We start from the raw sequence: 26668 nt of genomic DNA, 5'->3' as shown, positions 1-26668 counted from the left end.
CTACTTGTGCTGGCCCCAGGGGAGACGACTTGGAGGAATCTCCATGGATATTTACAAAAGAACTGATGTTTTTATTAAAGTTTATATCTTTGCCTCTTTTTATCTGTTCACACAGCAGCATAACCCTCAGCACTGAAAAGGGATCGTTGAGTACTCAAAAGAACAAACTGTGCCCATATTACCATTTCAAATCGGTTATGCACTAAAGAAGATCCCAAAGAAGTTGGAGGCTGAAGTTCATACTGTTCAGGAATACTGAGAATCAAAACAAAAACCCTCAACACATTCATTTATTTTAAATGCTTAATGTGATAAACTGCAAAGTTCACTCACTAGTTTAATTGAATTGTTTTTACCAAAATTAAAATCAGTTTTGGTATGCGTGTGTGAACACCGATACAGAGTTCAGTTTGATTGCACCGGTTGTAAGTAAACCGATCACTCCAGAGAAGAATTGGATAATTTAGGGCCGTCATGCAGAGAAGGATTCTGTAGCTACCTTTACTGACATTTAAGCTTCTACTATTGCGCCAGTACACCAATCTATATCAGCTAGTCAATCACTGTTCCGCTCAATACAACCTTCGTAAGTACAGCCTGCTGCGAAAGCAGTGAATGGAGGTGAAAGTCACGATGGTGAAAAATGATGCATCATTTAAAGATGACAAAAGATTACATGTCACATGTTAAATGTTATAGCTTATGAACGGGAACATTTCAAATAAGCGTATTGATATATCTAAATTAGTATGTAAATTGATCTAATTTGTATATATGTAAATATATGTATCTAAATAAAGTATCTAAATCTTAGGATATCCAAACTTACCCATTTTCAGCAAAACAATCCTAAAACTAACACAAGTAATAGTTTATGAAAACAGAAAAACATACTGAAAACTCCATAAGGCCTTACCCTTTTCTATGTTCCGCTAAAACAGCTGTAAAATAACCCTGTAGCTCTCTTGTTCTGCGAGTAATGTTTTATGGGGGTTGCTGGGGCTGGCTACGCTATGCTTGTTTGCTCTCGGCTTGATATGGGATGATGAGAAGGACATGTACTATGTTTTTGTGCCCTTGAATGACCATAGCTCTTCACACTGATGTGTTAGCCTCGGGCCATGTAAACTGTGAGGCCATTTATTCAGCAGACAGCGAGTTACAAAGTAAGAAAAAAAGCTTTAGAAACCTTTTCTGCTTGTCTGGTGGGCTGATATGGTTTGCTGCCATCGTTTAAACATATGGTCTGACTTCTGAACGTCCTCCCACAACAGCTCATCACTCATTCCTCAGGGAAACATCCAAACATCCAAACATTGCTCAGAGAAACATCCAAATATCCAAACATCCAAACATTCCTCAGGGAAACATGCAAGCATCCAAACATCCAAACATTCCTCAGGGAAACATCCAAACATCCAAACATTCCTCAGGGAAACATCCAAACATCCAAACATTCCTCAGGGAAACATCCAAACATTAGTGAAACTTTTTTTTTTGTCAAATCGTCTCATGGTACCCACAGTTGAAGGTCATATTCTGTGCCAATCAGAGATAATAGACATGACTTGTTTCACCTTTGTTTCTTCCGATGACCATTAATGAAAGGACAGGACTTTGCACCATTCAGAATTCAGGGGGAAAAAAAGTTTTTAACTAGTCCTGCAGAAGATATTGTCAGACTCAACCTAGATCCGTATGCAACCCAACATCTTGCCCAGTAGTCTGGACATCAAACAATAACTTTAGTTTCAGGAGCTAACCATGTTCAGCAGGACATTAGGCTGAATCCTTTGGCAACCAGGACATGCTCTTTTGGCATGCTCTTCTATCCTCTGGGGTGAGCTTTTTGGTGAAGTGATGATTATGTCATGATGTTTAAAGTACTGAGCCCTTAGGGGAAATTTGGAATGATGCTATATTATGTTTCTACAACTTTAATCTGAATGTTCTAACAACCAGGGATTAAAGGGCAGGATTACATGTGACCTGGAGTGTTCAATAGCACCACAGCACATTAACCCTTCTGTCAGATGTCAGGGATTTAAAACGAAATCAGAATGATCCATTCAAACGTTTAACAACTTTTTTTTTCCAAACATAGACCTCATTCAAATATCTGCATTGACAATTGCTGAATCAAAACAGGTGGGGTGTGCAGCTGCAGAAAGGTATAACTGTTCAGAGAAATGTTTCCGTTGAAAAATTAAAACAAATCATGTGAAAAACATGGAGAGAGGAGGGGACGTGTAAAAACATGGACACCCTCGCAGCACAGAAGAGAGGTGTAGCACAAGGGCTCACAGCCCTCAATACCTTAAGTTACCGGCTAGGAGCTTAGCTCAGAACTTTGGCAAACACCCAGCACTGAATGACTGGGTCACTGGGCTTATATAAGGTCTAGCCCAGCTGTTGGGTGTTAAGCCTGACTAGTGGTGTGGTTGACTCGAGGCCTCCCTCTGGTGGCCAGAAGGGGCCTCGGCCTGCTGCCAACCCTTACACCTTAACCTATTATTAGGCAGTTTTATAAATGTATTGATAGGTAACTAACCGCACTGCATCGCAGAGGTCATGGAGAGACACCAGCACGGTCTCGGATCCTCGGGTTTAAGTCGGAGCGGAGTACTGCTGTTTTAACGCACAGAGGACCCTCAGGGGGACCCTCACTGGCAACATATGGCAGAAAAGAAAGGAAGAGTTTTCTAAGTTTTTCTGAATCTCAGCAGTGTTAAGACCAAACGTAGCTGATTATAAAATATACCGAAGACATGTCAGTAATTTTCATCTTGTCGGAAAATGAAAACAAGTCCACAGGACTTTGTTGAAGGGAGCCAACCAGCTACTCTTGAATGTGGACAAAACGGCGGAAAGTCGTGGCTCAAGCGACACCTGAAGCTCGTTACGATAAACGGAACAGCGGTCCAAATAGTTGTGGACTTTTAAGAACTGAGCTTTCATCTGACCCTTCATGGTAAGCGAATATTAATTCGTTGATTACGAAAGCTCAAAAGTGCTTGTGTTTTTTAAGAAGTTTGAGGAATTCCTGTCTGTGTTGTATATGACCTATTTTAGATAACATATTCTACATTAGTCTGTTACGAGAATTTTAATTCCTCCAGTCGCAGAGCTCTGGACAGGGTTGTGTGCGCAGTACGTTCAACGCCAGACATCCTGGAAAATAGGCCTACCCTCTAGCAACGGAGAAACGATATATGTCGTTTTAAATGTCGTATATTAAATCGAGAAGAGCAAGACTTTGCAATTAAAAAAATAAAAAAAATAAATAAATATATATATAATCATAGTGCTATACGAAATTTAAATGCCCTGAGATGAACAAGGCATGACGATGATGGCCTTGTTGTGGGTGCGTATATATTGTAGATTAATGTTTTATTACTTTTTTATATGTTTCAGAGGACGTTCCAGCTTCTGAATCGCAATGTATGTATTTACAAACGACAAATAGAACTGAACCTGAGCCACACTGCCACCTGCTGGGCCTACATGGGAAAGAGCACATAATACAATAAACAGCAATGGTCGGGTTAAAAAAATGAAAGGATTAAATGACTCATTGAAATATATGTGACACGTAAAGGAATACGTTACATATTTTGTTAATTTAAAAGCACAAATAATATTTTTGTTGATTTATTCAGAGCGGTTTAAATGGTCTTAGGGTTCTGTTTGTGTTTTCAAATATTTGGTTTTAGAGATATGAACAGTGCAAAAACAAGAGGCATAACTACAGGATGACAAAATGCTTTCAGAAACTAATGATGTAATATTCACCACCAATTGGGGTAATGATTTTAGCATAAAACCTGATAATGAACAGAACATTTCTAAATCTGATTATTTGCAGAAATTCGGCACTACTGAAATACACTGAGACAATGCATTCAGTCATGAACGAAGCCAGAGATTATGTAAACCTTTGTCTTTTTTAAGGGCACGTTTGGCGTGCGTTTGTCTGTCTGTCGGTCGATCGACCAGGACATTCTAATAGATCATTCTGGCTGTTATTCATTTACTAGTAGGCCTATGCAGAACTCATGCATTTTTAGACTTTTAGAAATATGCTTATTGTTCATTTCAATTACATTACATTTTATTTATGTCGCGATTTTTAAAATAGACATTTTCTCAAAGCAGCTTTACAGAAGCCCAGGTCAAGACCCCTAATGGGTAAGCCTAAGATGCCACTGACAAGAAGTCTCATTTGGGGCACAAGGAAGAAACTTTGGGAGGGCCAGAAACGCATCCATCCTCCTGTGGGTGACACTGGATGGCAGTGCTAACACAAACAAGAATAGTAGTAGGAAAATTAGGGGCCAACGTAGGTAGATAACCATAGTCTACTACATTACGGTAGTACAATAAGCCTGTGGAGTCCATATTGATTTTATTTATTAATCTGCAAATGGATATTGTTTCAGGTCCAGTTGGTTTAGGAGGACCAGACCTGCAGATCACCATGGAGACATAACAGGAAGGCATAACAGATTTTTTTTAAAGATGCATAGATGCAGTGCTAAGTATCAGTGACTCACTCGTTTTTTTTGGGTGGACCCTTTCTTGGCGATTATTCATGGGACTTCCCATATAAATATGACTGTACTTGTCCATATGTCATTGCTCCCATATTGCTGAGAAATGACATATGGAAATGTACCCTTTATACAGGAAATAAACTGGTGATAGTATGATCAGATGAAAGTAGGCTTACCTTTCTAGCTAACTTTGTTCTAATAATTTGGTTTTGTGCAGAATTGTCCTTTGAATATGTGCATGGAATTGAATTATTTACACCAGGACCTGCCACTGCAAATGAGACGTTGCATTTTAATCTACACATTTCTTGTGCAAACAGCCATTATTACAAACTGTATTTTCTATGGTACAGGTGCTCAAATGTTTGAACAGTTCCACTCTCCCAGTGGTTGTGTGTTAGCTAAATAGGAGCTGTTTGACATAGTGGCTTTTGATGTCGGGAGACATGCACTGTGGATTTTACTGATATGAATTAAACGAAGTGGACTGTAACCTTGAATTAGAGACATTCGTTATACGCTCGATTTACATTTCTCATGGTAACCTTCGTGTTATAAAGCAGGCAATCTACCAGGATATGTTGAATGATATCTCCGTATTCAAATTAACGCAGAACATATGTGACATTTTATTTGAGACTAATTTGTCAGTACAGCACAGCAAAACAAACGCATCCTCAACGATATTCCTATACAGAACATTTATTAGTTTACCTGTTGCTGGATATCAGTCAGCATCGAAAGACCTTTTTTAACAGGATATCTCATTGATTAAAAAGATCTGCAAAAGGATTTGAAAATTTTCCTTAGGCGTTACCTATATGGGTTACCAACGAGATTACACGCATTAGTAACACAACAAGCCTTGTGCAAACCCTGTAAGTTTACATCTCACCACACGTCCGCTTCGTGTGTGAGTTATGAAGATTCGATCGACTACCACGCCAGTATAATTAGAATCACTATGATGGCACATATGGCCGAGTTGCTATGAGTGTTCCTGTAATGACCACTAGAGGGAGTACGTTTTCCTGATAGTCAGCCAGGCAAACGAGCAAGGCATAGTGAAGATTACGCACTCCTAAAATTGTCCGAGTTTACGAACGCAATCTTCGTGAGTCAATGTATTTTGAATCTTTATTATGTAATTATTTTTTTTAATGATGCCATCTGAGTTGACCCCAGAGCCGTTATTTTTTTAGGGTAAAGATCTAAATCCCAGCCCGTGACTCAGCCGTTTGTTGTTGTTGCTTGCTTGCTTAAATACCTAAAACTTGGCCTGATTTGCCCTCTTAGTTGCAGAGGAATAAGACCTTTTCAAACGCCTACGTACCGCACAGTGACTAGAAAGTAGTTTTTTTTTTTAAATCCCGAGTCGGTTTATTTCTATATTAAATCGTATTTGTGTTGTTGTCGGTAAAATACAATACATTTATTTATTTTTTTTGTCAGTTCTGCGCAATGGTTCGTGTGCGTCTGTTTTTGCATCCTTGGGGTAATGTTTGCAGTAGGGAAAAGGAAGCAGGCTTTTAGGATCTAGATATCGGGCGGTGAACCAGAGGCATAAGCGATGCCTCCGCGTCTCGATATTCAGGAGAGCCTTTCCACAGAGAGAGCCAAACTAATTGTCCTGAGGAATGTCGTGGGCGCGATGGTGACCACAGGAAGGGCCATCCAGCTCAGGAACAGAGGCGCGTGTGTACTGCTGGGGCCCGTGACTCACGCACGGGCTATGTCTGCGCCGACTTCCCCACTGAGCAGGGCACGCCCGGAAAGCCCTGCCTTACCCCTGGAAGACCCTTTGGTGCCCATTCCCAGCCTCGGATCCCAGCCCTCCCCAAACGCATGGGATAAGGATGGCCACGCTAATAACCCCTAAAAGAAGGACACGTGGAGGACGGACACCGCGGCACACAAAGTTAAAAACGGATCTGTCCAGCTAACGGATTGTTTTGATCTAGAAACCTCTACTATAATTTCATGTTTTATTTACTAGACGTATCACGGGCAGTGTATGGAAGGCGTGGTGCAAGTACTCTTTCCTCTTTGAAAAGAAAAGGTGTGCTGACCACTGAGAACTGAAGTCTTTGTTCTTTTTTTTTTTTTTTTTTTCTCCACACATTTGCCAACATCCTAACTAATGAGCATTTTGAACATGGACTTTATGCGGTTAGCCTGTAGGTGACGTATGAGGTGAGGTGAGGTGTTTGGCTTTGACATGTATGTGACAGGAACTGCATGAAGTAATATTGATCAAAGCAACCAGCAATTCACTCCAGAAGGATGACAAATAGGCATCTGTCTAGGAGCTGAAAAACCGGACTGTCCGTCCTAGAACTGGATGTCTTGTCACCCTATGTGGGGAAGAGCTTGGCTGTAGTTAGCATATAAAGATTATCCTTACAGACAGAGGTAACTGATCCTAGGTCAGTGCTGCTGCCTTCAGAGGCTGGAAACATTTTTTTATGAAGCTCCAATCTTTCATAAGCACTGATCTTCCATCAGTCTGTATAGTGAGAGCTCAGTGGTATTCTGAGCTGCTGTCACCTTGCTTACACCCCTACAGTGTTTATAAAGGCCTGTGTGCAGAGGGGAGGGGAGGAGCACTTAAGAGCATGCTAGAGTTAATAATATTGGTATACGAACCAAGTGCCCTCCCAGTCAGTCCGATTCTCTCCAGACAGATGATTGGACAGTCCATTTTTAGGAAGCCACCCCTCTATAATAAATATTTCTCCAGGTTAATCTTGATCACAAGTGTCTCGGTTGGGCATTTTCTTTAAACATGGTGCAATGGGCTGCATGTGTTCAAGTGGATATAGAAGAAATATTTTTGTGGACAGATGTCCTTGGATTACCGAGAAAACAAACAAGTTTGACTTCAGCCAATACATTTAGATGGGTACAAGACCACAGGGCAGTCTTGGCTTGCCTGAGAGGGTTTGGAGAGCCTCGGCGCTGGTGTGAAGCAGCACATGAAGGTTTTTTTTAGTTCTAATTTTTTGGAAAGCGAATATTTACTGCACTTATTCTGCACTGGCATTTTTGACTGTCACTCCGATCACAGCCAGTGCTGTTAAAAAGAACATACAAAACAGAATGAGAGATGGAGAGAGACAGAAAGAGAAGGAAACTGGAGAAGGAAAGAAAACGTGAGGGAGAGAGAGAGACAGAGAGAGAGAGAATTCCAGCAACTGCTCGGCTCTGCGCGGCTCGGCTCTGTGGCCCTGCCCTCTGCTGCCCCTCCCACTTTCCCTCTCTCACTCTTTCCTTCCAGGGACGGGTTGAAAGGCAACACGCCAGGGCCAGAGACGGAGTGAGCGAGACAGATCAGGCAGTCTGAAACCACGCGGCTACAGAGAGCAGCAGCAGACCAACGCACGCGTCCTTTGACCTTCACAGGAGCTTTGCTCTTCGACACCTCTGGGTAAGTCATTAATTCTCTGCTCGTCACTACCTACCGAATCTGTGTGTTAACCAGGGAACTAGGGTCCAGGCAGAAATCCCAGCGGAACGGCTTGCACTGTGCCATTTTCAGTGGCGCTTTCCTTAGCGTTGCTGCAATTAAAGTTGGCTGTGCTGGCTGAAGAAGGCGGCGCTGGGAGGTGTCATGAGGACATATCTCACTGCATTGTTGGGGAATGTCAGCACAGTGTGCGGGACGGTGCCTTCTCCTTCTCTCCTCCTCGTTTAGAATTTGCATTTAGGATTTGAAATAGTACATTTTCCTCGATAATAAACATCGTCACATGCTTTTAATGTATTTTTCAATCAAACTTCCTCATGGCCATTGTGGGTCATTAAAGTGAGAGGGTAAGTGATAGCAGCACATGCTCGAGGGTTTGAGAGTTGCTCCATGGGTTGACTAATTTGCAGTTTTGTTAACTGCTCACCCATCTCGTTTCATTTAGTTTTCCGTGGGTGCTGCCACCCACTACCACATGCAGATGATGGTTGCTTTTACCTACGGGTTGCAAGGGTGTGGCGTTGTAGTGAAGGGCTGTTGGCTTGAATGGTCAGGGGAGAGGAGAGTTGGTTGTAGAACTTTGAGTGCATGAGTGATGCGTCAAGATTTGTGAGTCATGTTTTGCCTCGAGTCCCATTCTTGAGTACACTATGCTTTTTTTTAGACTTGTAGTCATAGTCATTTGTAGAAGTTTTTTTTTTTTTTTTTCTTTTCTAAATTTAGGACAAAATGAGCGTAGCCAAAGCCTGACTGTGGGTTTTGATCTTCTCTGCTCTCCTTTCTGCTTCCTAGGAACAGTTCACATAATCAAAAATGGAGACTCCGGGCCAGAAGCGTACCACCCGCAGTGGGACAGTCACTGTGCTGTCCCCCACGCGCATCACACGTCTCCAAGAGAAGGAGGACCTGAGCAACCTGAATGACCGCCTGGCCATCTACATCGACAAGGTGCGCTCCCTGGAGACGGAGAACGCCGCCCTGCGGCTGCGCATCACCGAGTCGGAGACGGAGGTCAGCCGCGAGCTGACCGGCATGAAGGCAGCGTACGAGGCCGAGCTGGCCGACGCCCGCAAGACCCTGGACTCGGTGGCCAAGGAGCGAGCCAGGCTGCAACTGGAGCTCAGCAAGGTGCGCGAGGACTATAAGGAGCTCAAGGCCAGGTAGGAGTTGCACATCTGGGCTGTCTGCAGCCTAACACTGGCTCCTAGGGCCAGGAGGTCCACATCCAGAAGCATAAACCTGATTTAAAAATTCAAAATCTGCTTATGTCTAACGGTGAGATGAGCATGCTTTGGAGAACCTGTGATTTAGCCCAAGACAAAGCTAAATCCATGTCCAGGATACCAACCGCTAGAGATTTTACTGCTTGGTGTGAGCGAAATGCACCCTTCAGCTAGCGCTGTAGCCCATTAGTGGAGTGTATTGTCTACACACAAGCCTTTGTTTCTGAACTTTGTATAGTGTTGCCCTGGCAGCGATCCTCTATTTGTGGCCTCCATTTCACATGGGTCCAGATGTCAACAGGATTTAATATTCCTCTGTACCTTTTGAAGTTGGTATTTATTACATCCATCATTCAAATGTCAATCAGCACATTAGTGTGTGCAACACCTCCTGTTATCAGCGTATAGCTGTGTTCACACCTTCAGTTTCCCCAAATATAAAACATGTAGGCTTCACAACAGTACAAACCACATTCACTTCCGTGGCTGTGTGGTCCGTCCCAGAGACGGAGAGCTCTATAAAACAGGAATTCTGCACTCAAACGCCATGCCTGTAGCTCATGGAGTCTCTTGTGTTTTACAATGTAGTGCCAGAGTGGGAATTTCCCAACTTCTGTTTCCCAGCCAGGATCAGCAGTGACTGTGGTTTGCAGTGTAACTGCAAGTGTTGCAGCCTGGATAGCGTCGCACGTGCTGTCGAATTGTACATGTGCCACTCTGGATCCGAGTGCCTGCTAAATGCCGATTCCGGCGCATTATAAAAGCAGCGTTGTGAACTCTTTTCGGGAAGGTATGCTCTGCTACCTTTGGGGTGTGGGCGTCATAGTGTGTTTGCATCTGCTCGCACTCGTCATGGCTGTCTGGGTCGGCTTGCTTGTTTAAGTAATGGTTTAAATTCTTGAACCGACTTAAACTTGCTCTTGAACACACACTTAGAGATTTGAGCTGAGAAAAGTCTGGCAGAGTTATTTGCCTGAAAGGTGTATCGAACTTGAAGACCGAGGTGACCAAAATCTTTGGGACATTGGTTATCCAGACATTGGCATGCAGGCTCGGGTTACGGTACACCTACAGTGAATGTAATGCATTACCAAAATGCATTTAAAAGATTGAAATACCAAGGCATGAGATTAGAAAGTGCAGACAAGCAGTTGCAGCTCAATAATTGTTTGCTGCTGACCTTGTCAGTCATGTTATCGGAGTTTATCTTGTCATCGAAGTCGTATTTTGCTGTGTACACTGGGCTGATGTGTAAACCAGGCAGGCCAGACCGGTAGGGGAGTTGGCTGCCTACGTTAGCCGAGCACATAGCCTTTGAAGTTTAGCTCCAGTTTGCTTCATATAAAGACTCTGTGTTATGTACACAATAAAAGCAACACTGAAGGCAACTGAATTTTATTTTTAAAAGAAACAGCAGCTGTAGTTTTCATTGGGCTGCCTTAAGCTATTGAACCCGTGCCTTTTTTTTTCCTCAATAAGGTTAGCCTTTGCGCCCCAGTGTTAACACAAACGGGTTCCGTTCTTCTGTTGCCCAGAGTAACAGTGACGTGCGCCGTGGAAAGCGGTTTTCTCTCCTCATCTGGACGTCAGAGACAACATTAAGCCTGATGGAGGGACTTGGGACCTAAAGGCCTTTGGTCACGTTTTCCCGTGCACTGGCGTGGCAACCAGTGCTGTTTGGGAGTGTTTAGTTGCCGTGGCAACGGCCCAGCCTCGCCACAGGCGTGTGAGCGGGCGCTGTCTGTAATGACTGGTGACTCATGCGCTTTTTGCGGCTCAGAGGGAAGCAGCCCTTGAAAGCTCAGAATACCCACTGCTCTGCCAGTAAAGCCTTTCTCGTCTCCAGCACACACAACGCTAGCGTGGGGGTTTAAAGTCGGATTGAAGAATTCTTACTCAATTCTCGAATAGTCCCAGGTTCTGCTCGGAGGGAATCCCAGTGTGGAATCTCCGACTGGTGGCACACCAGTCTTTTTTAGTTGCCCTACACTGGGTCAGATGACGCAGGCTGCAGGTCTCACCCGCAGTGACGCGAGAAAGCAGCCGGCAGGCGGACTGGACGTGAACACGTGCTCGGGAAGGAGACGAGATGTCTCCGCACATGGCCCTGGAGGGCATTAGGGGGAAAGAGTTTGCTTGCTCTGGTCGTTGGCGAACAGAGCAGTGTATGTTCTGGCTGGGTGCGTGTGGGGGTGGAAGAGACAGGTGTTGTTGAGGAGTGCCTGGTCACTGGTGTGATATATGAGATGTTCTGATCGAGTGGCAGATGAAACTCCGCAGGACATGGTTTACATGACTGCAGACCAGTTCAGTGCACATCCTGAAAAAGGAGAAAGGAACAGCAGAGAAATTAGGAATCGTTATGCATCAAAAGCAGAATTCGTCCCATAGTTCATCCTGGATCAAAGGTTCTGTAGTGTATCCTCTTTTAACCTTTTGATAACCAATAACCATTGTGGCACAGTGATTATAGGTTACTGAAGTATTGTATACTTTATTTGCCAGTTTCCTGGACATGTGTCCAGCCTGGCGCTGGACTGAATTGCACTGCCATTGGTGAATCGCCTTTGGAAATTCTCTCAAGCCTAGGAATAGACTTCACATGGGTCTAGGAAGGTGGCATAAACAGTGGTATGTTTGTACTAAGACCTAATGTCGATAAAAGCTTATCTTCTTCCTTTTGCGGTGTGAGCGACACAGCATGAAAAAAATGCAGCCGGAGAGTCAAATTAAATAAACACTCTTTGCAGGTAGAGTTCAAGCATGCGTACACACCCTCACTTCAGTGATTCACTTCCTTTTTAGTGAAGTGTATGGGAGGCTCTTTGGAATGAGCCCTCCCACGTTTTTTGGCACCTGAAGGGTAATGGCATGCACCGCGGCTCAGGGCTGAACCGGATCCGTTCATCTGTAGTTGTGGAGGATGAGCACACTGTTCCTCCAGGCTGGTTCACCAGTGTCTGCAGTCCCCTGGGCGACTGAGAAATCCTCGCTCTCTCATGACCTAAGCCTCGGATTTCTTTAGTGTGCTTGTGGGGAGGATCTTTTTAAATCCATGTTGCGGTTTGTTTATTTGGAGTTTTTTTTTTTAAATGCCTGGTCAGTGCATCGGTATGCACCTCTGTCACAGTTTTGCAGAGTTTTGAGTCAAAGCTCTGGCTGTGTGAATGCTGAGGTGCGTTTGTGGACATTGGAAATGGAAGCTAAGCTGCTCTTCAGCGGTCAGCATATCAGGGGGAACATGCATGAGGAATAGTGCTCATCATGCTACTCCTTCCTGTTTGTGCTGTTTCCTGCACAGCTGTTTACTCTGCTAATCATCCTTCTGTTGATATCCTACTGAAAATATGTTGCGGGAAGCACTCAGATGTTCATTTGATGTGTGAGATGATATACTTTTATTAGGACCAAAGGTTTTAGTCCATATGATTACAGTTCTGTACTCAAATGTTACATGCTTAAATCCAGGTTCTTAGAATGAAAGGTGTTGGAGTTCCACATTCGTGAGATTGCAGCTTTCCTTTTCCTGCTGTGCACGGCTTGGTTCAGGACGTTTGACAGTTCAGGGCAAGCTGGAGGCTAAGAGCGCAGGAGTTAATTTGAATGGGGACATCTTTAGTTTAGGAGCTTACTGGCTGTCTGCTTTTGTCTGTGTCTGTCTGTCTCTGTGTCTTTTTTTGTGGGTATGTGTTTGTGGCCTTGGGCCAGTTTCCATTTCAGTGAGCCAACTTTATCATGACCTCACCTGGGCTCAACTGTCATGACCTTCTCAGGTTATGCAGGGTGAGAGAGACATTATAGGGTCTCCCACAGTAACCGCTTTTCCCGGGACTAGATATGTTTATGCTGATCTTCAGAATTAATGAATACATATCCATGCTGAGCTGGAATAATATGCAGTAGCTTCAGTTGACTTTCTTAGACAAGATAATATCCATTAATATAGAGGACATTGTGTAATCAAAATACTGTCGAGATTACAACCCCTCCTCCGTTTGTACACTGAGAGAGCGTGATGGCGAATTAGCTCGTAATATTTTTAAGTGGAAGGACTTTATTCTTTCTGCATTCTTACTGTGTTAAAGGTGCATCCAGCCTATTTGTAGAGCAGTCCCAGTCCATGATGCTTTACAGAAGTGGATTTAGGGTTTTGCCTTGACCATGGCAACTGTCCTGCATATTTCCTTTTGGTGTGTGAGCTCTGATTCTCTAGCTTCCATCACAGTCTCAGCTTTGCCCGTCTCCTGGCTCTTCCCTAAAGCCGTTCTCCTGCACAGAACTACAATGGGAACCAGATGGGGAACGGGTGAACAGTGAATATTTTTGAGGCGTACACAGATATTTTTGTTGGTAGGAGCGAAGCTAGAAATTGGACAATGAGAGATTTTATACCAGACATCCATAGTGTTGGTCTAGATCTTGTTGCTGTGCTGGAAAGTTTGTGCAGCCGTGCGTGTGTGTGTGTGTGTGTGTGTGTGTGTGTGTGTGTGTGTGTGTGTGTGTGTGTGTGCGCTATGGGAACGAGAGTGCTATGGATCAGAGTTTCCATGGCGTTTAAGGTTTTTCAAAACCAAAGCTGGCCATGAAGCTATGAGTCAGTCACTTATTCAAATCAAACTCAAAAGATTTTGGGTCAAGCGTGCTTGAATACACACTCATTTATTCTTCCTGGCACTTACACATATATGCACGCGCACACACACACTCGTAACGAGAGGTTCCCATTTGTTTGTGGTTGGTGGTTGAAATTAGAGGAACCATTGAATGACTCATTTGGTCAGTTATAGCCCATATCTTCAATTCACTTTCTTACAGCAATGATAAAACACATCAGTGTGTTTCCACTCATGAAACAGTTTTTTCTTGAGGGATAAAGTTATTTCTGAGCTGCATCCCCCTTTGCTTTGCCCTGTGTGACATGGTAAACTCCCTAGCTTTATCCATCACAGATACCAACATCAGTAGCGGGGTCTGGACTTGGGTCCCTCGGCCCCGCGTGTTTGTCGAATGCAGCGATTAATCGGACAGAAGTTGGAGATGGCGTGCGAGTTGGTCCGCGCGTGTTTGCACGCTCTCACTTGGCAGGTCTGCGTGGCCTGTAACGGGAGATGGTCTTCGCTCCTGGTTTGATACCAAACACAGTTTTGCTGCCGCTTCAGACTTGTAATCGGACAGGCACAATCATAAACACGCACACACGCGCGCACACACATGTGCAGTTCCTAACTCTTTCTAATGTAATGCTGATGTGAGGATCCGGGCCGCGGCCACAGCCGAAGCTGCTTGCGTTTATCCTCTGGAGAGCCAGTCAGAGTGTGTTTACGTTGTGAAGATGGAAGCCCACGGCCCATTCTAAAATGAAAGGCATAAAAAGGCTTGCTGTAATGGCGGCGTGAAGGAGAGAGTGAGTCACCAGGCCCTGCTGTGGGATACCGTTAGCTCTCACTACAGATGTGCTGTGCTGGCTTACCCTTACTGCTCTCAGGCAGAATCGAACCGTGTGTTTCTTACTATTAGAAAGCAGAGTTGCCACAGAGCTCACCTCTATAGACCATAGACTCTCTCATTTCTTTTCAGCTATACAATCGGCTCACGTTTGCTGTGTCTCAAAAACCACTTTTATTTATTTATGTATTTTTTAACCTGAGTAGACGGTGCAGAATTTGTTTAAATCGACTGCCTAGTGAGTTTTGGACAACTCTGGCTCAAGTGAAATCTGGCTAGTGGCCATTATGTGACGAAACAGTGAAGAATATCTGCTGTTTGGTGCTGAAATCGAGCAGTTTAGTGGCCGGTAGGCACACCCACAGACTGAAGGCACACAATGAGCCGACCACAGAACTGTAACGAATTATGGGATGGTCTAATGCCATAATGAGTGCTTTCATGATACCTTTAAATAATGAGCCCAGAAATCCTTTAGTGTGTTCCAGATTTAGCTTGTGTTTCATACAGCAAACGGAGCACTGCCTTCATCTCCTCTCTCTCTCTCTCTCTCTCTGTGTGTACTGTTGTTTACAAAAGCCTCCACCCCTCCCAAGTTGCATAGCTTTTTTTAAAAACATGGATTCCTCAGTAGTAAAGAATGTGCAGAAATACTGGCATTGTGGATGTGTAGTTTGTGAGAAAGTCGCACAATTTAATTGAAGGATCTCACCGGGGCTTGTGGTATTGCCGAAAATTTCCTAAGATATGTCCCAACTAAATACTTTAACCAGGCTAGAGCCAATGAAGGCTGCGGATTTTTTATTTATTTTTTCCCCCAGGTGAAGTTGTTGGCAGAAAATCTGATATGCCGTGCTGAAGGGTCTCCTGGCGTTGAGAGACGTTGCTGGCTGGGATGGTACAGGTGTTAGAAGGCGGGCACTACCTCAGTTTCACTTGATATATATTTTCGGCTGTCTCTAAAATCAGGAAGATGCTCTTGTATGCTGCCATTGCTTCCTCTGGTTATAGCGCAGGAGTGCCATTTCCACACTGTTGTACAGATGATCTGCTCAATTGTACGGAATAGTACAATTATCCTCCACGAGGTGCCAGGCAGCATATTTCAGTCCATTTCCATTGGGATATCCCACGATGCTCTGTGGAGAGCAGGCAAACGTCTATGCATGTATATCTGTTGGGAAAGGGGACCCCCCTCCCCCCCCATTTAATTGAGACGGCTGTGACTCGAACTGGGAACTCCACCCAGCTGCCGTCTGAATGGATGGTTTGTTTAGGAATGCTGAAGAGTACAGCAACCATGTGAAGATCACGCCAGACCGACAGGTTTTCATTCAACTGTAATGTGATGTTTAGTCCAGAGGGATGAAAATTTTGAAGCAGTCAAACTACTCTAGGATGTGGGCAGGTTGGTGGTAAGTTCAGGCATGTAATTAATCAGTACTGAATGACAAAAGCAAAAAAAAAAAAACCATAAGCAGAACATAAGTGGAAAATAAGAGCATTAATATTTATCACATCCGTTTATTATAGGCAGGATGATGTTATGTTTTATCTGACATTTGTCGCAGTTTGGCCTCTTCTCATACTTGAGGGATTCTGAACCACCACATGGGTCCTTTACTTTTCAGTGCTGAATAGGAACTCGATTACAAATGCCTGCTTTATCACCACCACATCACACTATCTCACACTCATATCGTGCATGTCAAATCAGCTCATTATACAAACACCCCGTGGTTTTGCCGATTTTGAATGGTTTAGCCAGCGGCTTAAATGTGAACTGAGAAGCTTTCATGACTTGGACAATAAGAACCGTACCTGCTGGTATCTGCTAGCTTGGCTCCCCTGGCTCACTCAGGACACCTATTACAGATGGCAAGTGAGCATGGCTTGAGGTCTCTTAATCAGATATCTAGTGTTTGCTAAGCTAGATGCTTTGAAACGTTGTTCCATGTGTAGACTCATGTCTGTCTGTCTATGCCTGGTGTTTTCTGCTGACTTTGACGAGTGTAGAAATGTAGCTTTGCTTCAACTCCCGGCCAAAAGAAGCAGTGCGTGAACTGAATTCGCGGAATGTGGCCATAAATGGAGCTTTACAAGCATGGACAGATGCGTTAGTTACTTTACATTTCTGAGGCTTAAGAGGCTGGTATTTGAATTCCCAAATGCCCTGTTGGAGGATTCATACAGTCCACTGTCTGTTTCTCATATCGATTGCCTTGAATAGGTCAACACCACCACATAATGCATCGTCGTTGAATTTTTAAATTATGGTTTTACATTCTGTAGGATGTTTGTCTTCTCTCAGGCTTTTGGATTTCACAGGATACTCCCTTATTCTATACCAGCGGGGACAGAATGTTTGTTGACGCATCCTTGTTCTCCATGAAAATGCTGGAGTCAACATTTCCACTTTCTGTATTGAGTCTGGGCCCTGTTGTCATGGTGATTTAACAGTAAATGTTCTGGAAGGGTTTTTTAAAGGGCGGGGAGGGTCCGTTCTCGTCACAGAGGTAGACAAAGATGGCGGCGAGTAAACGGGACGCACATTCCTGCCCTTCTTTACTCTTCCTTCCCTGCCGCTCTGGTTTTCCGAGTCTCTGGTCTCTGCCTTTTATTCTGCTGTAAAATTATTCCTTTGGGGCTCCTGGCAGCCAAGCCGCAACACAAAAACACACACACGTGCTCTTGCACATTTTAATAGAAATTTGGCACTCTCTTGACTATTATTACTGAACATTTCTCCATATGCCAAAAAGTACCAGGGCATAACTGTCCTTCAGTGTGCATCGCTTTGATCATTGTTATGATAAGCACACATTTAATTAACTTGCAGTTTCTCCTTCTGCTTTCTGGTTCTGCTTTTAGTCCACTCAGCCTAATCCCACTTTTTTTTTTTTTTTTTTTGGTTACGCAAATGTAAGTCTCCGCTCCGGCCCAAAGTTTTTTCACATTCGTCACTGCGCCGACCTTCCACGTTCAGCCCTCTGTGCTTTGCTTCCCGCGAGTAATAAACATTGTTGAGGAGGAATACTTCAGAGAGGTGCAGGGATGCCTGCTCGCTCCACGGCTTGCCAGCAAGAGAAAGTCCCAGAGTGAGCGCCTGGTATTTCCACACAGAACGACTCCAAGAAGCCTCATCTCCAGCAATTGAGCATGTCCTTCTATTGTCTTACACAAGGCCACTCCCCAAGGAAAGATCCTGGAGATGTCTGGAGCTAAAAAATGAGTCATTTTGTTGAGCTAGTGTACTAACACTTAAAAAAAACTGCAGTAACCATCTCTGATAGACTTTAATATAATTTCCTTCACATCTTAGAGTAGAGATCACTCTGCCAGTTGTCTGTCTGGACACGTCGGTAGGTGTGTGTGGCGCACAGAAATGTCTGCTTGGTGGGGAAACTCCAGCAGTCTGTCGCTGTGTTCCTCACTTTTGTCTCCGTTACACCTCGCGCAGCAGAGTTTAGTTTCAGGGTAGGGACACCACAGACTCGCCAGCCGGGGCCAGGGTTCAGAAACGCCGCTATTGACAATGAGAGTGCACTTTACTCCCGCGGTTTCCTGTTTCCTTGTCTTCTATTCACGCTCTCCACATACAAGTGACTAAACAACAGCTAAAAGTAACACGTAGCGCGTGCTTCTTAATAATTCGGATGCCGGTATGGGTTTGGTTCTGGATGTGGTCATCTTAGAAACTGCACAACACTGCAACGCATTTGGAGAAGTAGCATCTGGAACTGACTCCGTACCCCAAGCGAGGATGTTCCATGAAAAGGGGAAAGTGGTTGTAGCCTGCAGCCGGTGAGCTTCAGCCTCCATACTCAAAAATGCCGATTGGCAGGCTGAACGCAGCACAGCAACCCTCCCCAACACTCCAGCTTTCCCTGAAAACAGTGCCCGAAAACAGAAATCATCAGCTTCTCAGAGGCCCCGGTTGCGTTACAACCTTTGTGAGCATAAAACTTAAATCTTCCAGCAGTAAAATGTATCCCTGTAGTCTGATGAGTCAGTCTTGCTTGTACCTTTTTTTTTTTTTTTTTTGACATCGCCATTGGAAACCTTTCATGTTTGTAAATGCAGACAAACGCCTGTGGTCAGTAAGTCTGGCTTCCCTCTTGCAGTTGCTCAAAAACGTTTACACCACGTCTCCTCTGCTCTTTTGTGTCTGTGTCTGCACGCGTGTGCGTGACGGTCCTTGCCAAATCTGGCCAAATAAGTGAAATGAAATAAAGCTTGTGGAAAGCAGCTAAACTCCACACCCATGTTTTGTCATTTCTTTTCCATATCTGTGTCTGTTGTAACAATCTTTGCCAAGTGTGTTGGTTAAAAATCTGTCCATGCTCACGGATGTGAAAGCTGTGTCACGGAGGGCGTGACCAGGCCGGGAACGTCAGGAGTGGGAAGAAGGCAGAGCTGTAGATGGGAAGGTGTCGGATGATCGACTGACAGGAAAATTCCTGTTTTGCACTCCCCATTCAGCACAGGGTGAGAACTCGGATACTGGGATGGAGATGTGGGGGTTAGAGGAGGTTCCTACGCTGCCGTGTTCTTCAGTGTGAAAGTGCTGGGGTTAAGTCACAGGTGGCGGGCTGATGAGCCTAACTTACCCGTATTTGTTTCCAGAACGGTTCTTTGCCCTTTTGAGAACTTCCACTCGCTGAATGAGCTGAGTGACAGTGGTGCAGGGCTTCTGTTGTGATATCTCAGACATGCATTGCTTGTAAATGTAGTCCTTACTTTCTGAGGTAGGTAATGCTACAGGAAACAAAGCATGAGTGGCCAAGCGTGTTGGAGGAGTGGAGTGTGAGTTGAGACAAGTTTCAAGTCATCACTCACTCAGTATATAACTAATTTGGTACTCTTTGAAATTTGATATGGAAGTGGATGGAACAAGCTCCAGGCTCACAGTGGTTAGAACAACGAATTGGGACCAACTGGAGTTTGTGTGTGGTGCGTGGCTGTGTATGTTGTGCGTGTCTTTGATTAAAATTTCCATGCAAACATTTGTGTTTAATTGTGAGATTTTGAGGAGGATGAAGAGTCAGATGAAGTTTGGTATTCTGGACGGCATCTCGCTTCAGCTGGTTACCATTAGAGGAGGAGCGAGCCAATCCTGGGGGCTCTGTGTTTTTCAGAGCACAGCCTCGGGCACAGATGTGCTTCTTTCTCTAATTCAATCCCATGCTGGGATTAACATACACCTCCTTTAAAGAAAAAAAGTAAATAAAGTTTTACTGATTTGTTTACTGAGTTGCTTTGCCTCTGCTCCATCTTCTGTGGAACTCTTTTCCCAGCACTAAACAAACGGCCTTGCGATTGTACCCACATGCTTTAGAGAATTTACTGGATGTTGCAACAATAACATTTTGGTATGGCCATTTATGGCCATGTTTTAACGCTGTTACGGATCCAGTTTCTTAATGAAGGGCTCATAATAGGAGTTGGCTATCAGCTCTTTCAGGGTCTTAATTATATGAAGCAAATGGTTCACTCTGCATGAAAGTACCATGTAGTACTGTGCTCCTGCAGTAATCTGCCATAATGAGAGAAGGAACAAACAGTAAAAAACCCTTTCCTTTCTTTACCTAATATACTGTGTGTAAAAAGCATACATTGGATGGGAGATGAGTGCAAGTAGATATTCAGCAAGCAGACTGGACCCCTGGCCACACGTCTCACCGTAGAGGCAAGATAAACTGTGGAGTCTGAGTTAGCCCGAGCCTGTTCTCGTCCCGCATCTCTATAGGAACAGTAAGAAGGAAGCGGAGCTGGAAACCGCGCTGGCCAGGCTGAAGGATCTGGAGGCTCTCCTCAACTCCAAGGACGCCTCCCTCACCACAGCACTGGGGGAGAAGAGGTCTCTGGAGGCCGAAGTCAGGGACCTGAAAGCCCAGCTGGCTAAGGTAGCCGAGCATCCTGTCTGCTGCATGGGCTACTGTGCTCTTTCTGAGGCTGAGATTTGCTGTGGGTTTGCTGTTTTGTTTTTTTAAAACGTATCATCCTGTTCGAGCGCGGCGAGGGGATCGTTTGGTTTATTTAGGCAATTAGAATTTCACAAAAGTTAAAGAATGCTTGAGCTTGTTTCTTGCTGTAGGAGTTCGTTAGAAACATATTTCCAGCTCCCTTTTGGCTTCAATGAATTCAACCTGTAATAACTTTGTTTCCAGACGTCACTGTGGAATTGAGGATCTGTGTGTGTGTGTGTGTATGTGTAGCTGGAAGGTAGTCTTAGTGAGGCTAAAAAGCAGCTGCAGGATGAGATGCTGAGGAGAGTGGATGCAGAGAATCGCATCCAGACTCTGAAGGAGGAGCTGGAGTTTCAGAAGAACATCTACTCTGAGGTGAGGTCATTTATGGGGCGTGACGGTCTGAAGGGTTCCAGCATTATAAGGGCTGTCCTTTCCCACCGAGGGTGTGCGTAGACTGTTGTCTCTCTTATGCACGGAGAGTAGAGTGATGTAGGTGAACAGACAGCGGCTACACAAAGTCCTCTAGTGGGTTTTGGTGCCGTTTCACTCGCGCTTGGTACTTGCTCTGCTCTGGCGCTGACCTTCGCTGACCTCCGTGCACACAGGAGCTACGCGAGTCCAAGCGCCGGCAAGAGACGCGCATGGTGGAGATCGACAGCGGCCGGCAGCAGGAGTTCGAGAGCAAGCTGGCGGACGCCCTGGCCGAGCTCCGCGGACAGCACGAGGAGCAGCTGCGCATCTACAAGGAGGAGATCGAGAAGACCTACAACACCAAGGTATGGGCGCGGGGCCCTCTGCCTTCACGGCCAGGCTCCTAATCGGGCGGGGGGGCGGCATGCGCCGTGCGCCCCCACCTGCCCCGGCTCACTCAGGTGGTGTCTCTCCGCTTAGCTGGAGAACGCGCGGCAGTCGGCGGACCGGAACAGCCACCTGGTGGGCACGGCCCACGAGGAGCTGCAGCAGTCGCGTGTGAGAATGGAGAGCATGTCTTCACAGATCTCCCAGCTCCAGAAGCAGGTGACCACCGTGCACACACACTTCGCCCGGCTCGGCGCTGGCTGTAGACCACATGCCTTATAGTGCGAGTAGTTATCAGTTAGCAGTTATCGCCACACTTCTGTTTGTTCAACATGAAGCTGCTTGTGAGGTGTAGTTTTATGGTCTCCTTCACAAATGGCCATAACATACACTCAGTGACCAATTAATCTCTGGAAAGAGGATTACTTCATATGACGTCCTCGACTCCGGTGAGCTCCACCCTCAGCTGAATAAACTCAGCTCTGGGGATAATTTGCCGCACATTACGTTCTGATCTCGTTTAATACGTGACTGACATGGAATAACAGGTCTTTACTTGATGTTTGAATCCTTAAGTAAATTCTCAGGACAGACACGTCTGAGTGAATCTCTGTATGGAATCAGTCTTTATCCCAGTGGTTCTGGAAAGGATTGGGGTACCCCCCCCCCCCATCACACTTTAGAATGAAAAGATGATGTTTTTCTTCCTTTCAAAATGAGTAAGGCTTTTGCTCTTTTGTCCATTTTACTCATGCTTCAGTCCCAACCTCTGGCGTAGTCGTTCTCAATGCAGCTCAGTAGCCCCACTTAGTGGAAGGATAAAAAACCCGCACGCAGCTTCTCAAACGCAAACGAATCCGAATAGAGAATCGCGCGTACTTTCCTACACGACCGCGGCTGCCGGTCTCAACTGTGCTGAAGTGAAACCTCATGGCTGCTAACCACCTGCGTGTACCTAGCTGGCTGCGCGTGAGGCTAAGATTCGTGAGCTGGAGGAGGCGTTGTCCCGCGAGAGGGACATCACGCGCCGGCGCCTGGATGACAAGGAGAAGGAGATGTCCGAGATGCGCCAGCGCATGCAGCAGCAGCTGGATGAGTATCAGGAGCTGCTGGACATCAAGCTGGCCCTGGACATGGAGATCAGTGCCTACAGGAAGCTGCTGGAGGGGGAGGAAGAGAGGTGAGGTGCGGGGCGGGGCTTCTGTCCGGCCTTCTCTCGAGCACGCTGTCCTCTCTCTTCCTCTCTGTGACAACCGCACCATCGAGGCCTGTTTTTCACACAGGAATTAAGTGGCTACGTCCGTTTCTGTAATCTCTCCCTCAGGCTGCGCCTCTCCCCAAGCCCACCCCCCGGTCGCGTCATATCCGTCACGCGCTCCTCGAGCTCAGGCGCGCACTCCCAGACGCGCCTGGCGCAGAGCAGCAGCAGCCGCAACTCCTCCGGCAGTGCCAAGAAGCGCCGCCTTAACGACACAGACAGCGACGCGTCCAGCGTGGCGGGCGCCATGGTCACGCGCACCCGCATCGCCCAGCAGGCCTCGGCCAGCGGCCGCGTCACCGTCGACGAGGTCGACCTGGAGGGCAAGTTCGTGCGGCTCAGCAACAAGGCGGACCAGGTGAGCCCCACGCAGAGGCCGCGCGACTCGACCCTGACCGGCATGAGACACGGAACCTTAGAACGAACAGGGTGGACGTAATGTCACGTGTGTTTCCATGGCGATATTTGAATTTTTTTTTTAATTTTTATTTTTGTCGTCCCCTTTTGTCAGGACCAGTCTCTGGGCCACTGGCAGGTGAAGAGACAGGTGGGGTCCAGCACTCCCATCATCTATAAGTTCCCCCCCAAGTTCACCCTCAAAGCTGGACAGATGGTCACGGTGAGTTTCTAACATGCTCTGTGTAGTCTGGACCTGCTGAAACAGCCCTAAACAAGCTTGTCCTGGGTGATGATTACATTTTCATGGCAAGGAGTCTAGATTGGTCATTTGTTTTGCAGCTCTTGCACATTGACCCAGTCTCACCCTGCACCACGTCGTAATTACATTATTAAACACGTGTGTGTGTGTGTGTGTGTGTGTGTGTGTGTGTCTCTCTCTCCCCCTCCCACTCTTGCTCTCTCTGTCTGTCTCTCTTGCTCTCGTCTTTCTCGGCAGATCTGGGCTTCCGGGGCTGGTGGGACCCATAACCCCCCCTCTGACCTGGTGTGGAAGACTCAGAACTCCTGGGGCAGTGGGGATCTGTTCCAGACCACTCTGATTAGTGCCAGCGGAGAGGTGCGTCATAAATCGCTACCTGCCATGCTGCAGATGAGCCAGCTGACTTGGGCCCATTCCCGGGAATCACTCAAGCTCATTCAGTTCTCTCTGTCTGTAGGAGATGGCAATGAGGAAAGTCACACGCACGCTGTTCCATGACGACGACGATGATGAAATGGTAGGCGGTGCTTCGCCTCGGTGTACTCCACCCCCTTTACTTGGGGTCAGCTGGCCTTATACCTCCATTCTTTACTATAAGAAAAAAACAAGGAGGGCTGCTTCCTGCATGGTTTGCACGTCCTCTCTGATCTCCACCTCTCTGGCTCCCTCTGCAGGCCGCTCACAGCACTTGCGGTGACGGCGAGTACAACCTGCGCAGCCGCACGGTGCTGTGCAACTCGTGCGGCCAGCCGTCGGAGCGGGGCCCCGGCGGCTCGGCGGCGGCCAGCTCCGGCGTGTGCAGCACCTCGCGCTCCTTCAGCAGCGGGGGCGGCGGCCTGCCTGAAGGCTTCGTCTCACACTCCACGTTTCTACTGGCCGGCGACCAACCCAGACAGGTGCTGCAGTACCGAAGAACGCGTTTATCTTGCCTAAATGATGTGACCTGACCTAGCTTCCCCCCCCCCCCTCTACATATGTTCATCGAGTGTGCATTTTAGTCATTTTTTTTTCTCCTGTGGAACCACAGTTTGCGAAGTAGTTATCTCGTCTTTTTTCAGACACTGTAGTCATCTGCTTTAATCAGTGTTACGTGGAAGATAAAAACCCTCCCGTACGTCCTATATGTGCTTGCTCGTAATCTTGCCTCCTCTCCTTTTTCTCCTCAGGGAGGTCCTACGCCAGGGAACTGCTCCATAATGTAGGTCCAAGGACAAGCACAGCGTCTTCCTGGCTTCCGGGCTCCCGTCTGCGCTGCGCAAAAAACTGGGAAACGCGTTTTTTTTTTCGTTTCTTGTTCTTTTTCTAACTTCTAGCGATGGAAATCTTTTTATTTTTTCATACATTATACTTAAATCAGTCTTATTTTGTATCGAAGAATCTGCAGGATTAGATTAATAGCTTTTTGTATTGGCCGAGGGCTTCTAGGCGGCTTGGATGCTATAACGGGGTTTGTACTGTACGTTAGTTCTGCGCGTTAGTCTTTTGCATGCAGGTTAAGCAGCTGCTTTCTAGCCGCGTTCAGGGAGAGACGGAGGCAGAGCACTCAACACCCAAAGACAAGGATCCGCCTTTAGGCTTTCCTGCTGAATGCTGTCGCAACTCAACACGCACACCTCGGTATCCCTGTCAGCAAGTTTACTTACGTGCCATCGGGAGTGTCTTTGAACGTACTGTACGCTAAAGCCATATTTTGCTACATCTACCAAATGCTTTTACAATTCACAACACAGGACAGATATCCAAACCGAATTGATGTTGATGATGGAACCTGTAAAATTATGCAATGCCTTGCATGTGGTCTTGAAGGCTAGAGTGAGCACATCACTGTGGTTAAGAAGCCTTTTTGTGCCTTTAAATGGCGGTGACGTTCTGTAGGGTTATGTCTCAGTGGTACTGGTCCAGCGGTGTTCTCAAGCTCATAAGAAAAACTAATGGGCATTGCAGAAGAAAACAAAATGTATAACGAATGCTGGATAATTATTTTTTGAAGGCCAAAGAGCACTTTTTATCTGTACTTGAAAGAGTACTTGAGCTTGGGTTTTGTAGGTAAGAGTTATAAGTGGTTGTTAACATTTAACTCAATTTGAAATTACATTTTTGCTAGGATGTATAATTCTTTATTGATAACAAAAAAAAATTGTGGTTTAAGATAATCGTATACATTATATCAGTAATGAGCACGTGTTCTTGTGTGTAGCCTACGAGAGTCATTTGCATTGAAAGTCTAGTTTGAAATTGTCTTTTTTTTTTTTTACCTGGGAAATTTACTTTATTATAAAAATCTCTGTTGAAGATGTCTGTGGATGTTTGGTGAGCCCCCATTGTAATAGATTAGTGTTGGATTTGTACGTGCCGGCTCAGACAGTGGCAAGTGTTGATGTAATTAGTCTCCTCTCTCCTGCAGCAGTAGTTTAAATCATGCTTGTTGTGTCCTCCACCTGGTTTGGGTGGCCGTCTCTTCGCTCGGTCCCCGGTCATCAGGGACACTTCTAAAGTGCTTTTGAGCTAACGAACTGCATACCGTGGGAAGTTCTAGACAGCAGTGACCGCACCTCTGATGCACTTCCCCTGACAGTCTCAGGTGAGCCTGTGAGACTGTCCTGGAATGGAACTGGAACTGTTCTGTTGGATTGGAAGTGTTCTTTTCTTTTCTGTAGTGTTCGTATTCTGAGCTCTCGCTCTCACCCAGCCGGTGGTGGATTAGGCATTCTTGGATTTTTCTAAAATAGCTGATGCCTTTGCTTTGATTGTATTGCTCTGCTAATGATGAACTGTGTTTTGGTCAGACAAGGGAGCAGTTCTTTCTTTTTTTCTACATTTATAAACAGAATTTGGAACAACTGGCAGATCAGTGCCAGCCGTGTCAGTTTTGACAGATAGGTAAATAAATAAAGGTTCATTGTAATTTGGTAATTGATTGATTGGCACACACTCATGTAAACACATTGGTTTTGTAAGTACTTTATAGGCTACATTTGCAATTATTTTTGAATGTTGTTTTTTTTCTTTAAATGACCAGACTCAGTCTTCATTGCTGATGTAAATGTATAAGCATAAATAGTGCCTTGAATTCTTTCATTAAAAAAAGCCAATATCCCTGACTTAAGTGTGTGTGTGTGTGTGTGTGTGTGGGTGTGTGAGGGAGAGAGAGATTTCACTAACCCTTTACCCGGTCAGATGGTGTAAACTTTTCGCATTGTTTGATGAATTTGAAGAACCATCAAAAAATGATAGCTATGGCAGGTCCTAGATAACTTTGTGAAGTTGGCATCACCTAGAGGAGCTGTGTGAG

At 45.6% G+C, this 26668-nt stretch overlaps 1 protein-coding gene across 1 annotated transcript; it reads left to right on the top strand.

The window, feature by feature from the left end:
- The first annotated feature begins 5581 nt into the window (after positions 1-5581).
- Positions 5582-26477, top strand: lmna (lamin A). The gene is made up of 14 exons (XM_027000057.3): positions 5582-5670; positions 7834-7983; positions 8815-9182; positions 20440-20596; positions 20909-21034; positions 21268-21438; positions 21554-21679; positions 22420-22640; positions 22785-23076; positions 23230-23337; positions 23614-23733; positions 23834-23893; positions 24051-24272; positions 24543-26477. Exons 3-14 carry the CDS (start codon positions 8836-8838, stop codon positions 24576-24578), a joined length of 1986 nt encoding a protein of 661 aa, XP_026855858.2. The 5' UTR covers positions 5582-5670; positions 7834-7983; positions 8815-8835; the 3' UTR covers positions 24579-26477.
- The last annotated feature ends 191 nt before the right edge of the window (positions 26478-26668 follow it).

This window comes from Electrophorus electricus, chromosome 14, assembly GCF_041902795.1.
Source record: "Electrophorus electricus isolate QZ-2024a chromosome 14, ASM4190279v1, whole genome shotgun sequence".
Lineage (NCBI taxonomy): Eukaryota > Metazoa > Chordata > Actinopteri > Gymnotiformes > Gymnotidae > Electrophorus > Electrophorus electricus.
Note: the sequence above shows the minus strand (reverse complement) of the source record. Positions and strands in the feature narration are given on the sequence as shown.

Bases quoted from the DNA above. Each gene is read 5' to 3' on its own strand.
- lmna (XM_027000057.3), top strand. From the start codon at position 8,836: ATGGAGACTCCGGGCCAGAAGCGTACCACCCGCAGTGGGACAGTCACT. The intron at 20,597-20,908 runs GTAGCCGAGCAT...GTGTATGTGTAG, and splicing joins TGAAAGCCCAGCTGGCTAAG to CTGGAAGGTAGTCTTAGTGA. The intron at 21,439-21,553 runs GTATGGGCGCGG...CTCTCCGCTTAG, and splicing joins AGAAGACCTACAACACCAAG to CTGGAGAACGCGCGGCAGTC.